We start from the raw sequence: 17730 nt of genomic DNA, 5'->3' as shown, positions 1-17730 counted from the left end.
ATTATTCAGCCCCCTTAAGTTAATACTTTGTAGCGCCACCTTTTGCTGCGATTACAGCTGTAAGTCGCTTGGGGTATGTCTCTATCAGTTTTGCACATCGAGAGACTGAATTTTTTCCCCATTCCTCCTTGCAAAACAGCTCGAGCTCAGTGAGGTTGGATGGAGAGCATGTGAACAGCAATTTTCAGTTCTTTCCACAGATTCTCGATTGGATTCAGGTCTGGACTTTGACTTGGCCATTCTAACACCTGGATATGTTTATTTTTGAACCATTCCATTGTAGATTTTGCTTTATGTTTTGGATCATTGTCTTGTTGGAAGACAAATCTCCGTCCCAGTCTCAGGTCTTTTGCAGACTCCATCAGGTTCTTCCAGAAGGGTCCTGTATTTGGCTCCATCCATCTTCCCATCAATTTTAACCATCTTCCCTGTCCCTGCTGAAGAAAAGCAGGCCCAAACCATGCTGCCACCACCATGTTTGACAGTGGGGATGGTGTGTTGAAGGTGATGAGCTGTGTTGCTTTTATGCCAAACATAACGTTTTGCATTGTTGCCAAAAAGTTCAATTTTGGTTTCATCTGACCAGAGCACCTTCTTCCACATGTTTGGTGTGTCTCCCAGGTGGCTTGTGGCAAACTTTAAACAACACTTTTTATGGATATCTTTAAGAAATGTCTTTCTTCTTGCCACTCTTCCATAAAGGCCAGATTTGTGCAATATACGACTGATTGTTGTCCTATGGACAGAGTCTCCCACCTCAGCTGTAGATCTCTGCAGTTCATCCAGAGTGATCATGGGCCTCTTGGCTGCATCTCTGATCAGTCTTCTCCTTGTATGAGCTGAAAGTTTAGAGGGACGGCCAGGTCTTGGTAGATTTGCAGTGGTCTGATACTCCTTCCATTTCAATATTATCGCTTGCACAGTGCTCCTTGGGATGTTTAAAGCTTGGGAAATCTTTTTGTATCCAAATCCGGCTTTAAACTTCTTCACAACAGTATCTCGGACCTGCCTGGTGTGTTCCTTGTTCTTCATGATGCTCTCTGCGCTTTTAACGGACCTCTGAGACTATCACAGTGCAGGTGCATTTATACGGAGACTTGATTACACACAGGTGGATTGTATTTATCATCATTAGTCATTTAGGTCAACATTGGATCATTCAGAGATCCTCACTGAACTTCTGGAGAGAGTTTGCTGCACTGAAAGTAAAGGGGCTGAATAATTTTGCACGCCCAATTTTTCAGTTTTTGATTTGTTAAAAAAGTTTGAAATATCCAATAAATGTCGTTCTACTTCATGATTGTGTCCCACTTGTTGTTGATTCTTCACAAAAAAAATACAGTTTTATATCTTTATGTTTGAAGCCTGAAATGTGGCAAAAGGTCGCAAAGTTCAAGGGGGCCGAATACTTTCGCAAGGCACTGTATATATTTACGCTCAGTGTGTCGTCGGGGTCTCTGTTGAAAAGTTTGTTTCTGTTGGAGAGTGTCCTCCTCTCTATCTCTCTGTCATGGTTAGAATGGATAGTTCAGAGTGACATTCATTCATGTTGTTATGTTGTTAGGATAGATGTTTCGGCGGTTGTCGGTCTTCGCGTTCAATGATACTTATTTTCCACCATAATTTGCAAATAAATTCATTAAAAATCCTACAATGTAATTTTCTGGATTTTTTTCTCTCATTTTGTCTGTTATAGTTGAAGTGTACCTATGATGAAAATTACAGGCCTCATCTTTTTAAGTGGGAGAACTTGCACAATTGGTGGCTGACTAAATACTTTTTTGCCCCACTGTAACTGTCTGCTCCCCCGCTTCTTCCCCGTGTCTGCATTAATGTCATTATGTGTTCATGTCCTGACTCTGTCCTGTTTCATGTCTGTTGTTATTTAAATGTTCACTCCCTGTACCTGCTTCTTGCCTACCAGCGTCAAGCCTTACAGAATGCTGATAACACTAAAAGAAGCATCAGGGAGTTGTTTTGGTTGGTGAAGTCGGGTCCGGGTGCAGTCGCCGAGGGAACCGGGGGTGCCTCAGCTAGCTCATCGGGCTTCCACACTTTAGCTGGCTCGAGAGGTCTTCTTGCCTCGGTGGGCTCGGAAGGCGCCCACCCCACGTCATGCTTCAGCCGGCCCATCAGGCTCCCACGCCTCAGCCGGTTGGTCGGGCTTCTACGCCCCAACCGGCTTGTCCAGCGTCCATGCCTCGCCCAAGTGGGACACCGGGTGGAGTCATTGGACTCACCTGGACTCCTTCCCTTTGTTGATTACCCTGTCTATAACTGTCTGCTCCCCCGTTTGTTCCCTGTGTCTGCATTAATGTCATTATGTGTTCATGTCCTGACGCTGTCCTGTCCTGTTTCATATCCGTTGTTAATTAAATGTTCACTCCCTGTACCTGCTTCTCGTCTACCAGCGTCAATCCTTACAGAAACCCATTTCATGAAGCTCCCCGGCAAACAGTTCTTGTGCGTTGCTTCCAGAGGCAGTTTGGAACTCAGTAGTGAGTGTTCCAACCGAGGACAAACAACTTTTACGCACTACGTGCTTCAGAAGTCCCGTTCTGTGAGCTTGTGTGGCCTACCACTTCACGGCTAAGCCATTGTAGCTCCTAGACGTTTCCACTTTGCAATAACAGCACAAAAACTGACTTGTTGGAAGTGTGACATTCTATGACAGTGTCACGTTGAAAGTGAAGGAGCTCTTCAGTAAGGCCATTCTACTGCCAATGTTTGTCTATGGAGATTTCATGGCTGTGTGCTAGATTTTATACACCTGTCAGCAACGGTGTGGCTGAAATAGCCAAATCCACTAATTTGAAGAGGTGTCCATATACTTTTGTATATATAGTGCATTTAAGAATACATTCCTTTGTAATCTTTTTTTATTACTGAGTGTTTATGAACCTACCTCAGTATGAAAGCGGCTCCTTTAGCTCCCACCACCATATCAGCCAGTCCGTCTGAGTTCAGATCCCCAGCAGAGTGCACCGAAACCCCAAAGAACTGCAGCCCTCTACCCGCTCTGCCGCTCACTCCCTGGATCCTCTGGATGTAGGGAGAGAGTAAGGGTGGGGAGATAGAGACAGAGAGTGAGAGAGAAAGTGAGGCCCTCCTATCCAAACTATCTCCCCTTAATGTGTCCACTGAAGTCATTATTTGGATGTATTCCTATCTGACAAACAGAAGTCAAATGGTTCGTCTGGGGGACACTCAGTCGGACTCTCTTTACTATAACATTGGGGTCCCACAAGGGTCAATATTAGCCCCCCTTCTGTTTGCAATCTATATAAATGATCTCACACTTGCTTGCCCACAAGTTAACATGGATGTATGCTTGCCTGCATTTAAATATCGACAAGACTGTTTGTATGTACTTCTCTAAGAAATCCATTGATTCTTCACAACGAGCTGTTCTTGTTAATGGGGAGAATCTGACAGTTGTATCTAACTTCAGGTATCTTGGTGTCATTTTGGACTCCAACTTGACATTTAAGAAACATGTGAAGAAGGTGGGTAAACACGGTTAAGATTTGATTATCCAACTTTAGGTTGATCAGACCTTTCCTTCCTCTGGAGGCCCTGCCTCCTGCATGCTGGGATCTTCTCACATCTGAGATATTGTCTCACAAGCTGGTCACAAGTAGGAGCTACTATTCTGAAACCAATTGAATCACTCTGCAAAAACTTAAGATTTTTGATAACAAACCAAACAGTTACCACCATTGTCATATAATTTACAAACATAATATATTTAGTCTGGATAGCTTTAAGCATTATGTAGATGCAAGCCTCGTCTTTAAGATCCTGCATGGTCTTGCCCCTCCACCACTATGTCGGCATATCATTCTCAAGGAAATCCCCTCCAGGATAACAAGGGCAGTAACTAGAGGGGATTGCGTTCCACACAGTAAAATCAGTCTTCTCAGTTAGAGCTACAAGATACTGGAATGCAACGCCCAAGGACTTGAGAAGCTGCACTGATTATTGTACTTTACATTTTTTTATTGAAAACATGGCTCAAATCTATCCAAACCTGTACACATGAGTTATCTGTGGTTCCTCATAGGTAAGACAACAGTTGATGATAGTGTTGTCGTTAGAATGATATATTATTGGATGTAATGTATTTGTATTTTGTATTGTTTTAGTGAGTATTTGTATAGTACCTGCCCAGGGACTAAGGGTGCAAATTAGCACATTTACATGGATGTTTATTATGAACTTATTATTATTATTATTAACATTATTGTAATATTGATGTTGATTAATATGCATTGACCCCTATAAATAAATAAATTGCAACAAAGATGCAATATTTAACAGGGATTTCTTAACACGCTACTAATGCGAGATTACACGGAGCTCAAAGCTAAAATAGCCGTGGTTGCAATGAAAAGAACCGCGCAATAAACTAGTACACCAGCTGATCTGACACTGTTACGGTGTCAAGCCGGCTTGATACTAGACAGTGGAAATGGCATGGAAAATGATAATTGTCTACGTTCACTACTCATGCCCCAATGAAGTAACCTGTCAGGAACAGCAAAATCGAATTAGGAAAACGATAAATGGAAGAATGACATTTTACAACTGAAATAAAAGGATTCAACTGGAAATGTAGCATGTCAATTACAATGATTTAGATTACACTTTTAATTGCAGACAATTACTTAGCCAAATTATAGCTAAATTATGCCTACATTAAGACTACTCTTCTGCAAAAATAAAGCTATTGAAGACCAATGTAAATATGGAATGCAGCAACATGTGCGACTGGCTGCATCACCGCTTGGTATGGCAAATGCACCATCCAAAGCGCTACAGAGGGTATATCACCGGGGCCGAACTCCCTACCATCCTGGACCTCTATATCAGGTTGTGTGAGAGGAAGGCCCAAAAAAATTGCCGAAGACTCCAGCCATAGACTGCTCACTCTACTATCGTTGAGCAAACGATACCGGAAAATCGTCTTTCGGACCAAAAGGCTCTAAGAGAGCTTCTACCCCCAAGCCATAAGACATTGAGAATGGCGGAGGATAATTGGTGATATAGATGGTATATTTAATTTGTATATAATGTTTCTGCCATCATTTCTTAAGTATGAAAATAGCTTCTGGACATCAGAACAGCGATTACTCACCTCAAACCGGACGAGGATTTGTTCTAATGAATCAAACATGAAGGATACTCTGCTCCTCCCAGACCTGGCCCAAATCCCCATCATTCGTATGAAGAGGAGGATGCCTTGCGAGACTGCGTCGCCGACAGAGATGGCCGCCTCGCTTCGCGTTCCTAGGAAACTATGCAGTTTTTTGTTTTTTTTACGTGTTATTTCTTACATTAGTACCCCAGGTCATCTTGGGTTTCATTACATACAGTCGAGAAGAACTACTGAATATAAGATCAGCGTCAACTCACCATCAGTACAACCAATAATATGTTTTTCGCGACGCGGATCCTGTGTTCTGCCTTACAAACAGGACAACGGAGTGGATCCTATGCAGCGACCCAAAAAAACGACTCCGAAAGAGAGGGAAACGAGGCGGTCTTCTGGTCAGACTCCGGAGACGGGCACACCGTGCACCACTCCCTAGCATTCTTCTTGCCAATGTCCAGTCTCTTGACAACAAGGTTGATGAAATCCGAGCAAGGGTAGCATTCCAGAGGGACATCAGAGACTGTAACGTCCTTTGCTTCACTGAAACATGGCTCACTGGAGAGACTCTATCCGAAGCGGTGCAGCCAACGGGTTTCTCCACGCATCGCGCTGACAGAAACAAACATCTTTCTGGTAAGAAGAGGGGCGGGGGCGTATGCCTCATGGCCAACGTGACATGGTGTGATGAAAGAAACATACAGGAACTCAAATCCTTCTGTTCACCTGATTTAGAATTCCTCACAATCAAATGTAGACCGCATTATCTACCAAGAGAATTCTCTTCGATTATAATCACAGCCGTATATATCCCCCCCCCCAAGCAGACACATCGATGGCTCTGAACAAACTTTATTTAACTCTCTGCAAACTGGAAACGATTTATCCGGAGGCTGCATTCATTGTAGCTGGGGATTTTAACAAGGCTAATCTGAAAACAAGACTCCCTAAATTTTATCAGCATATCGATTGCGCAACCAGGGGTGGAAAGACCTTGGATCATTGTTACTCTAACTTCCGCGACGCATATAAGGCTCTGCCCCGCCCCCCTTTCGGAAAAGCTGACCACGACTCCATTTTGTTGATCCCTGCCTACAGACAGAAACTAAAACAAGAGGCTCCCACGCTGAGGTCTGTCCAACGCTGGTCCGACCAAGCTGACTCCACACTCCAAGACTGCTTCCATCACGTGGACTGGGAGATGTTTCGTATTGCGTCAGATAACAACATTGACGAATACGCTGATTCGGTGTGCGAGTTCATTAGAACGTGCGTTGAAGATGTCGTTCCCATAGCAACGATTAAAACATTCCCTAACCAGAAACCGTGGATTGATGGCAGCATTCGTGTGAAACTGAAAGCGCGAACCACTGCTTTTAATCAGGGCAAGGTGTCTGGTAACATGACCGAATACAAACAGTGCAGCTATTCCCTCTGCAAGGCTATCAAACAAGCTAAGCGCCAGTACAGAGACAAAGTAGAATCTCAATTCAACGGCTCAGACACAAGAGGCATGTAGCAGGGTCTACAGTCAATCACGGACTACAGGAAGAAATCCAGCCCAGTCACGGACCAGGATGTCTTGCTCCCAGGCAGACTAAATAACTTTTTTGCCCGCTTTGAGGACAATACAGTGCCACTGACACGGCCTGCAACGAAAACATGCGGTCTCTCCTTCACTGCAGCCGAGGTGAGTAAGACATTTAAACGTGTTAACCCTCGCAAGGCTGCAGGCCCAGACGGCATCCCCAGCCGCGCCCTCAGAGCATGCGCAGACCAGCTGGCCGGTGTGTTTACGGACATATTCAATCAATCCCTATACCAGTCTGCTGTTCCCACATGCTTCAAGAGGGCCACCATTGTTCCTGTTCCCAAGAAAGCTAAGGTAACTGAGCTAAACGACTACCGCCCCGTAGCACTCACATCCGTCATCATGAAGTGCTTTGAGAGACTAGTCAAGGACCATATCACCTCCACCCTACCTGACACCCTAGACCCACTCCAATTTGCTTACCGCCCAAATAGGTCCACAGACGATGCAATCTCAACCACACTGCACACTGCCCTAACCCATCTGGACAAGAGGAATACCTATGTGAGAATGCTGTTCATCGACTACAGCTCGGCATTCAACACCATAGTACCCTCCAAGCTCGTCATCAAGCTCGAGACCCTGGGTCTCGACCCCGCCCTGTGCAACTGGGTACTGGACTTCCTGACGGGCCGCCCCCAGGTGGTGAGGGTAGGCAACAACATCTCCTCCCCGCTGATCCTCAACACTGGGGCCCCACAAGGGTGCGTTCTGAGCCCTCTCCTGTACTCCCTGTTCACCCACGACTGCGTGGCCACGCACGCCTCCAACTCAATCATCAAGTTTACGGACGACACAACAGTGGTAGGCTTGATTACCAACAACGACGAGACGGCCTACAGGGAGGAGGTGAGGGCCCTCGGAGTGTGGTGTCAGGAAAATAACCTCACACTCAACGTCAACAAAACTAAGGAGATGATTGTGGACTTCAGGAAACAGCAGAGGGAGCACCCCCCTATCCACATCGATGGAACAGTAGTGGAGAGGGTAGCAAGTTTTAAGTTCCTCGGCATACACATCACAGACAAACTGAATTTGTCCACTCACACAGACAGCATCGTGAAGAAGGCGCAGCAGCGCCTCTTCAACCTCAGGAGGCTGAAGAAAGTCGGCTTGTCACCAAAAGCACTCACAAACTTCTACAGATGCACAATCGAGAGCATCCTGGCGGGCTGTATCACCGCCTGGTATGGCAACTGCACCGCCCTCAACCGTAAGGCTCTCCAGAGGGTAGTGAGGTCTGCACAACGCATCACCGGGGGCAAACTACCTGCCCTCCAGGACACCTACACCACCCGATGTCACAGGAAGGCCATAAAGATCATCAAGGACATCAACCACCCGAGCCACTGCCTGTTCACCCCGCTATCATCCAGAAGGCGAGGTCAGTACAGGTGCATCAAAGCTGGGACCGAGAGACTGAAAAACAGCTTCTATCTCAAGGCCATCAGACTGTTACACAGCCACCACTAACACTGAGTGGCTGCTGCCAACACACTGACACTGACTCAACTCCAGCCACTTTAATAATGGGAATTGATGGGAAATTATGTAAATATATCACTAGCCACTTTAAACAATGCTACCTTATATAATGTTACTTACCCTACATTATTCATCTCATATGCATACGTATATACTGTACTCTATATCATCGATTGTATCCTTATGTAATACATGTATCACTAGCCACTTTAAACTATGCCACTTTGTTTACATACTCATCTCATTTGTACATACTGTACTCGATACCATCTACTGTATCTTGCCTATGCTGCTCTGTACCATCACTCATTCATATATCCTTATGTACATATTCTTTATCCCCTTACACTGTGTACAAGACAGTAGTTTTGGAATTGTTAGTTAGATTACTTGTTATTACTGCATTGTCGGAACTAGAAGCACAAGCATTTTGCTACACTCGCATTAACATCTGCTAACCATGTGTATGTGACAAATAAAATTTGATTTGATTTGATTGGATAATCTGCCTTTACCCTTCGTTCTACTGCAGAACGCACTTGAAAATAAACTGGATGAGCTCCGTTCAAGACTATCCTATTAACGGGAAGTCAAAAACTGTAATATCCTATGCAATAAAACAACACAACACACATAAAAGCTAATAATTCATAAAAGTCATGTTAACTGGCTGGTATTGTCTCATAGAACAAAACATAAAAGATCTCATAAGCCTGTGTTAACCTCAGGCCTTATTTTCGTTCCCCATAGGAATGGCTGAATGAACCAGAGGTATCTCATTTACGGTTTTTAGGACTACAAGCTGGCTAGCTCTATACATTTGTAGGTCGGTTTAAATTCTATAATGCTATTACATAAGTCTATCAACTTTCTATAAGTAAAAGAGAGAGTCTGTTAGTGAATTATCACTGATCAATGATTTGGAGGAAACCAAACCACGGTCGTTCTTCTCTCAGCATGTCACATTTTCTCCCCTTTGGTAAGCTACTGTTTAGGCCTATACTACTGTAAATAAGAATCTGACACCTGGAATATAAAGCAATCCTCTATATTATCAGCTATTCTGTTTGAGAATTTTCTAGACAAATCTCTATAGCAATAAAGTGCAGAAGATGTCTAAACTGATGCAAAAAGGCACATAGCTAAGTGCAGTCAGGCTATCCGGAAGGCCAAAGTTAGTTACTTTAAGAAGCAGTTCTCTCTCTGTGGGTCTAACCCCCAAAAGTTCTGGAAAATGGTTAAAGACCTGGAGAACAAACCCTCCTCCTCACAGCTTCCCATGTCCCTTAAAGTTGATGATGTGGTTGTTACTGACAAGAAGCACATGGCTGAGCTCTTTAATCACCATTAAGTCAGGATTCCTATTTGACTCAGCCATGCCTCCTTGCCCGTCCAACATTTTCTAATTTCCCACCCCTTCTAATGCGACTATCCCGATGATTCTCCCTCTTTTTCCCCTGCCCTGAAACAAAGTTTCTCCCTGCAGTCAGTCACTGAGTCCGAGGTGGTAAAGGAGCTCCTTAAACTTGATCCTCAAAAACAATCTGGATCAGATGGTTTAGACCCTTTCTTATTTAAGGTTGCTGCGCCCTATCATCACCAAGCCTATCTCCAACCGTTTTAACCTGTCTCTCCTTTCTGGGGAGGTTCCCATTTCTTGGAAGCCAGCCACGGTTCATCCTTTATTTAAAGAGGGAGATCAAGCTGATCCTAACTGTATTAGACCCATTTCTATTTTACCCTGTTTATCAAAAGTGTTGGAAAAACTTGTCAATAGTCAACTGACTGGCTTTCTTGATGTCTATGGTATTCTCTTGGGTATGCAATCTGGTTTCTGCTCAGGTTATGGATGTGTCACTGCAACCTTAAAGGTCCTCAATGATGTTACCATTGCCCATGATTCTAAGCAATATTGTGCTGCTATTATTATTGACTTGGCCAGAGGTTTTGATACGGTAGACCATTCCATTCTTGTGGGCCGGCTAAGGAGTATTGTTGTCTCTGAGGGCTCTTTGGCCTGGTTTGCTAACTACCTTTCTCAAAGAGTGCAGTGTATAAAGTCAGAAAATCTGCTGTCTCAGCCACTGCCTGTCAATTTACATCAACAACATAGCTCAGGCAGTAGGAAGCTCTCTCATCCATTTATATGCAGATGATACAGTCTTATACTCAGCTGGCCTATTCCCAAATGTTGTGTTAAATACTCTACAACAAAGCTTTCTCTACCCTTAACCTTGTTCTGAACACCTCCAAAACAAAGGTAATGTGGTTTGGTAAGAAGAATGCCCCTCTCCCCACAGGTGTGATTACTACCTCTGAGGGTTTAGAGCTTGAGGTAGTCACCTCATACAAGTACTTGGGAGTATGACTAGACGGTACACTGTCCTTCTCTCAGCACATATCAAAGCTGCAGGCTAAAGTTAAATCTAGCTGCCAAACTAACCCTGATTCAGATGACCATCCTACTCATGCTAGATTACAGAGACATAATTTATAGATCGGCAGATAAGGGTGCTCTCGAGCGGCTAGATGCTCTTTACCATTCGGCCATCAGATTTACCACCAATGCTCCTTATAGAACACATCACTGCACTCTATACTCCTCTGTAAACTGGTCATCTCTGTATACCCGTCGCAAGGCCCACTGGTTGATGCTTATTTATAAAACCCGCTTAGGCCTCACTCCCCCCTATCTGAGATATCTACTGCAGCCCTCATCCTCCACATACAACACCCGTTCTGCCAGTCACATTCTGTTAAAGGTCCCCATGCTACCATGCTGTGTTGTCATGTGTTGCTACCTTGCTATGTTGTCTTAGATCTCTATGTAGTGTTGTGTTGTCTTTCTTGTCTTGATGTGTGTTTATGTTATTTATATTTTTAATCCCAGCCCGTCCCCCCAGAAGGCCTTTTGGTAGGCCGTCATTGTAAATAAGAATCTGTTATTAACTGACTTGCCTAGTTAAATAAAAAAATAATGTACAATACGAAGAATGACTAGGCAACTTTAAGATTTACACTTTTTTCCTCTACAGTATTTGCTTTACATGCATGCTCCTTTGTAGCTCTATAGCTTTGCATGCCAGTGTCTTTAGAGAGTGTAAACTATTTACGTAAACATTATAAAGAAAACGTTGGCCTGTGTAAACACTCGTGCGTAAAGATCAACCCTGTCCAGACCTGTTTGAATGTGTTATGCCATTCGGAGGTGAGTTTTGTAGCCTACTCTATAACTTAACCTGTTTCTACTGTGTGCATAAGTGTCATTTGTATTTATACTGTACATTCATTTGATTTTGTACACACATCCAGATACTCAGCTCGTTTGTGTGCTGACTTTTTTTAAGGACAGAGATTCTCTGAATCGTTGGATAACAAAAGTATGTTGTAATGATGAGAGTATAAACTATTGACTAGAAAAGTGTGCTGTTTTCGGTCGATTTATAAACGGGTGAGCTGATAACGTCAGGAAAACGATGCACACGCTTCAATGTGGCAGAAGTCGGTGGGCTGGTTTAAGTGGTAAAGCGAAAGCAGCCAACTGTAAACGAAAGCCGAGGAGTGAAGTCGGGGGAGGTGCATCTGTAACAGCCAGAAGTCAGACACTAGTGTGGTTTTACAACAGCAAGGCTCAGATCAACATGGCAGTGTTGCCATTATTTATAAAAGTTTTCTTTACAATGTACAAATGAACATGTCTCTAACCGTCATTTCACACACTCACAAAAAATGTGTGTACATTTTACAATCAATGACAGACCCTCAAGTATCACATTAATTTGTATATATATATCCATCATATTAACTGAGGCAAAGTTGGTTCCTGTTAAAGTCATGTCTTTGGTTGGTAAAAACCCCACCTAATGATTGCTTGACGATAGAGCCTCCCACAATGCAGGCGATGGCTGCAGAATGAAGTTGGTAAAGAGTAACTGCAGGAACTGACATGATTTTTGTAAAGCTCATGCAGTCGACATGTAGACGCAAGTAGAACAATTTATATCCCCATATTGCAACACACTTTGAAAGGCGGTGACCAAAGAAGGTCGGACAATTGGGAGTCTAATCCTGGAATTGGAAACTTGACAAAATTGATCCGCTCGAACACGCCCTGTGTTTTTTTGTGATTTGGGATGGCCAGATAGGTAGCAACAATGGCAAGAAGCTTCCATGTGGGAAATCGTTTCAATTCATTTTTATCTTGTTCTTGATACCCATGTGTGCCATCGTGAGAGGCATTGGGCATAGGTGTGGCTGAGTGCAGCACCATGGACAGAGCCACCCACCTCAGCACAATAGACAGGTGCGCTCACTTCAGTACCATGGACAGCGGCACTGGGTGCAGCACAATAGACAGCAGCACTCAGTTCAGCACTGTGGAAGGCTGCACTACCTTTAGCACCAGACCAGCCAAAGAAGGCATCACAGCTCTGCTCACCCAAACACCTGTGCAGGATTACTAATCAGCACACCCGACTGGCCGGTGTTGCCTGGAGTTTGTTTTCTAGGGGAGCCATCTCCTCCTCTCCTCCCCCGTCTGATAGCGGAGTCGCAGGAGCACAGCAAGAGGAGCATGGCAATCAATGATCGTCGTATGTCACGAGCCGTGGAAGCCGAAGACAGTGGCCTCCCACAAAGCAGTCTACACTCCCAACGTGAGGCCTGGAGCGGATGCAAACAAAGAATAGTTTCGCCACACTGTAGCCTGATCTTCCTGCACCTTTGTTGCTGGGGGTACTTCTGTCTGCGACCGCTGTGCCTACTCCTTCCCCTACGATTTCGATGTTGACGTCAGCAACCTTCCTTCTCCATCTGTCGGAGGCCTGCACCAGGAGCCGGGAGCTACGGGCTCAAGTTATCCTGCCTCTCGCCCATCCTTAAAGGGTTCTCCGAATCCTGTGGAGCGTGGGAGTGGGCGGATTTCCTCATCTTTCTCGCCAGCCGTGATTTTGGGCAGCTCCATGGTAAGAAATGTGACTGTTCCTGGTGCAAAAACAATGTCCTATCCCGGAGCTCGAGTAAATTATATTACCAAGCTGCTCCCGAATGTACTTCACCCGGATATGAACATTGATTCTATCGATCGTAGTCCATGTGGGTTTCAATTAAATTATGAAGGGCAGCTCTGAAGAGTTTAACCTCGCACGGAACCTGCTAGCGGGCTGAAATTCCACGACATATGTTGATCGCTACACAAATAGTCATATTAAACATTCATGAAAATACAAGTGTCTCACATGTATCGAAAGCTTAGAATCTTGCTAATCCAACTGTGCTGTCAGATTTGAAAAAGGATTTACTGCGAAAGAATACAATGCGATTATCTGAGCATAGAACCCCATAAAAAAAAAAATATTTTAACCAGCACAGGCATAATATAATCACAAACTGCATTAAAATAAATCGTTTACCTTTGACGATCTTCGTGTTACACAATGAATGATATTTTGTTTGATAAAATCAGTTTTTATAGCCTAACACGAAACATTTTGTGAACCGCTTGTGTCGTGAATTCCGTCTCATTCCATTTTCGATGACACATTCCAGGTAAATAACCCACACAGAACGTGACTTTTCCAGTCCTGTTTGGTTTCACTGCAATCAACTGGTTTGTTTGTAAAACAATCAAACGTGATGGGCCATTTCGCAGGACGTATTGACTGAAAGAAATCGATTTGAAGACAACAAGTCATGACATCATTGTGCACCAATGATTTGCCCGCTGTTTCGTTGATTGACTGCCTTTTAACCCAATGACCACTGATCGTCTTGAAATCTAGCTGGGTAGATAGCCAATTAGCTGAGCTAAACGGCAATACGCCATGTTTATGTGTTGCAAGACCAACCCATGTAGTAAGCTTCAGCGTAAAGTGAGTCATTCGCTATTGAAGATTCATACCGGAAGGAGCTACGCATATTACGCACTGCATTGTTTGGTGAACGCGCAGATTCAGCTGTTTATATATCAATCATTATGGCGACTATATCAGGGAAAGCTAAATCTAAGTCTAGATATACAGATGTACACACAATTTTAGAATAAATTGATTGGGAAGGTGAGACAGGTTGTTGTATGACGCTTCATTTAGCAATTGTGGAGGAATATTTTTTGAACGGGAGAGGACATCGTTTTGGACTGGTAAGTTCTTATCATGCTAATGCCCTTGTTTGAAATTAATCAAAATATTATTTGCGATTTAAAAATTTTTTTTAGAAGCAATATATAAACATGTAATGTCATGAAATGTGAGATGCGTGTGTCTGCCGCCCCACCCCAACCCACATGAAATAGCCTATTTGAGGCTGTTGAGGAGAGGGTAGGACCACATCAATGGCCAAAATGTTGTAATATAATAAAGACAGTAGATCTAGCTTGTCTGTCATAATATAATAGAGACAGTAGATCTAGCTGAAATGTCATATAAAAGAGACGGTAGATCTAGCAGGTTATACCGTAATTGCTGGACTATTAAGCGCACCTGAATATAAACCGCACCCACTGAATTATTAAAAAATATGCATTTTGTACATAAATAAGCCGCACATGTCTATAAGCCGCAGGTGCCTACCGGTACATTGAAACAAATTAACTGTACACAGCCTTTAAACGAAACACGGCTTGTAACAAAAATAAATAGGCATTAACGAAACAAGGTTTGTAACAAAATTAAATAGGCTTTAACGAAACACGGCTTGTAACAAAAATTAAACATTAGCCTACCAAGAAAGTCATTGGTCACCATCTTCCTCCTCCTGTGCACTGAAACCACTGAAGTCATCTCCTTCGGTGTCGGAGTTGAATAGCCTCAGAATTGCTTCATCCGATGTTGGATCGCTGCCCTCTTCAACACGCAGCAGTCCAGCCTTTCGAAACCCGTTGATGATAGTGGATTTTTTGACAATGCTCCACGCTGTCACCAGCTCTATTTCCTTTTCAGCCAGATCGATCGCCTTCAACTTGAAAGCTGCATCATATGCATTTTTCAGTGTCTTTGCCATGATGAGGGTGACAAAATGACTACCGTAATCAGAATGATGGGAAGTTTGAGCGCGCTCGATTTATGTCACATTATGTGACTGTGCTCAGTTTTTTGGCGGCATGAATCTTGTGAAAGTGGGAAAAATCCATAAATTAGCCGCGTCATTGTATAAACCGCGAGGTTCAACGCGTGGGGAAAAAGTAGCGGCTTATAGTCCGGAAATTACGGTAATAATATATTCAACCTTCAACTTTCTATATATCTGTTTATTATACCTGTTGATACAGGGCTAATATGTGAAACTATTCTAACTGCACATTTTCTTTCACAGTGACACTGACTCTGAATGGGAGTCTTATCCGGTGTCCTGTGTGAATTTAAGTATGCTCTCTCTTTCTCTCTCTCGGAGGACCTGAGCCCTAGGACCATGCATCAGGACTACCTGGCATGATGACTCCTTGCTGTCCCCAGTCCACCTGGCCTTGCCGCTGTTCCAGTTTCAACTGTTCTGCCTATGGAACCCTAAACTGTTCATTTTTACTCGAGGTGCTGTCCTGTTGCACCCTCTACAACCATTGTGATCTCCACCCGGCACAGCCAGAAGAGGACTGACCACCCCTCATAGCCTGGTTCCTCTCTAGGTTTCTTCCTAGGTTTTTGCCTTTCATGGGAGTTTTTCCTAGCCACCGTGCTTCTACACCTGCATTGCTTGCTGTTTGGTGTTTTAGGCTGGGGCTATATAAATTGATTTGATAGAGGACTGAGGGTTTTCCAAATATTGAAAGTGTGTAAATAGTTACCCATGTTATTTTGTAAATGTATATATATATTTTTTTCCCATCTTTTTTTAATAATTTTTTTTCTCTCTTTTTTTTATTTCAATTGTTTCTCAATTTCTTTGGGGGGTGTGTTAGAATACCATTTTGGTATTTTGTTTATAGTTATTTGTTTCAAAATGTATACCTTCACCAATTTGGCCACTTGGGTACATTTGGACTACTTGTGTGGGACACCTGGGTGACTTCATGTCATGTAGCACACTCATTTTGGAAGTTATCATTCTGAAACTTTGCACAAGTACTGTTGCCCTCTTATATTTTTCACTGAAATGGTTTCATCATCCTATCTGAATGTTTGTTTTATCTTGTTCATTTTAAAGATGATATAAAAATAAAAAACGTATGGTTTTATCTAAACCAGATCTATTGTGTTATATTCTCCGACATTCAATTCACATATACACAAACTTCAGAGTGTTTTCTGTCAAATGGTACCAAGAATATGCATATCCTTGGTTCTGTGCTTGAGCTACAGGCTGTTGGATTTGGGTATGTCTTCAGGTGGAAATTGCACAAAGTAGGGGGGAAGCGGTAAGAGGTTAAACTGGATTTCAAAGTGCTGATTAACTCTCTGCCAGACAATAACAAAAGACCCATCTTATCTAGCCTTGTGCCCTCTCTGAATCGTGGCATTGAACGGTTTAGCAGGATTCGTTTTCTTCACAACTGGCTACGTGATTATTGCAGCTTAATGGGTGTAACTTTTGTTGACAATTTCGATACCTTTTGAAAGCAAAACACGTTTTATAAGGAGGATGGGATCTAATGTACCTTATACCAGGGGCATTGGTAGACACAATGTAAGCAACCTAATTTATGTCCCTCTTACTGCCCTCGATGCCTCTGCTGATCCTATCGCTATTGTACGCAGCAATCATGTGCCTTTGAACCAGATTTGTGACCCGTTTCAGGAAACTAGGCGTATGTCGCGGGTCACTACCTCACAGGAGAGCCGTTTGAACGTAAACTCTCCTTCTTGAACATGAACTTTCATGTGCCTTAATAACAAACTTGTATGCCATCTGTAAATACGAATACAATTGTTAAATTACGAGCCTAGTTGGCTTATCCAAAGAAAAAGCCTGCAACCCTCCCGCTAGCCATGATTGGCTGAGATAATGAGTGGGCTGGACATGCCGAGAGATGAGTTCGGAATGGTCTGCCATATAGCACGCTTCTGTCTATTTGAGCTGGTCAGTACGTCTAGGTAATCCTAACTAACACTGCTCTTTTTAAAATATATTGTGTATTAAAACTGCTGTTAGCTAACCAACCAGGTTCAAGGTTAGCTAGCTACCTGCAGATGCATGCAGGGTAGTAACATCATGAGTTGTGATTATGGTTCATTGTTTAGCTAGTTGGCTTGCTAGCTAACGTTACATGTATGACCTTATTATTCGTATCTCAAAGCTATTTGCTTAGCTACCTATAGCCTAATGTTAGCTAGCTAACATTGAACCTGGTTGGTTAGCTACCTGCAGATTCATGCAGGGTAGTAACGTCATGAGTGGTGATTATGGTTAATTGTTTACGTAGCTAGCTACATATCTTAACAAAAGGCTCTGCAATTCAGTAAATTCAGTCTGGCCATCTACATCTAATCTGATTGCAGAGCACTCTTGCCAGAGAGTGCAGAATAACTGATGATTTACGAACACCCAACACCTGTTGAATATGGCCGTT

The 17730-nt window shown here is 43.3% G+C and overlaps 1 protein-coding gene across 7 annotated transcripts in view; it reads right to left on the bottom strand.

The window, feature by feature from the left end:
• The window catches only part of LOC110490129 (integrin alpha-X), a 57398-nt gene that overhangs the window by 15665 nt on the left and 24003 nt on the right, over window positions 1–17730 (bottom strand). For all 7 annotated transcript variants that reach the window (XM_090200203.1, XM_036944433.2, XM_090200206.1 and 4 more), the window contains one exon: window positions 2906–3042. In XM_090200203.1, the coding sequence (XP_090056329.1) occupies window positions 2906–3042 (137 nt within the window). The remainder of the gene's footprint in view (window positions 1–2905; window positions 3043–17730) is intronic.

Source organism: Oncorhynchus mykiss, chromosome 15 (genome assembly GCF_057628025.1).
Source record: "Oncorhynchus mykiss isolate SJ-2025 chromosome 15, ASM5762802v1, whole genome shotgun sequence".
In the NCBI taxonomy this organism is placed as follows: Eukaryota; Metazoa; Chordata; class Actinopteri; order Salmoniformes; family Salmonidae; genus Oncorhynchus; species Oncorhynchus mykiss.
The sequence above is the reverse complement of the archived record's forward strand: the minus strand, read 5'-3'. Positions and strand labels throughout refer to the sequence as shown.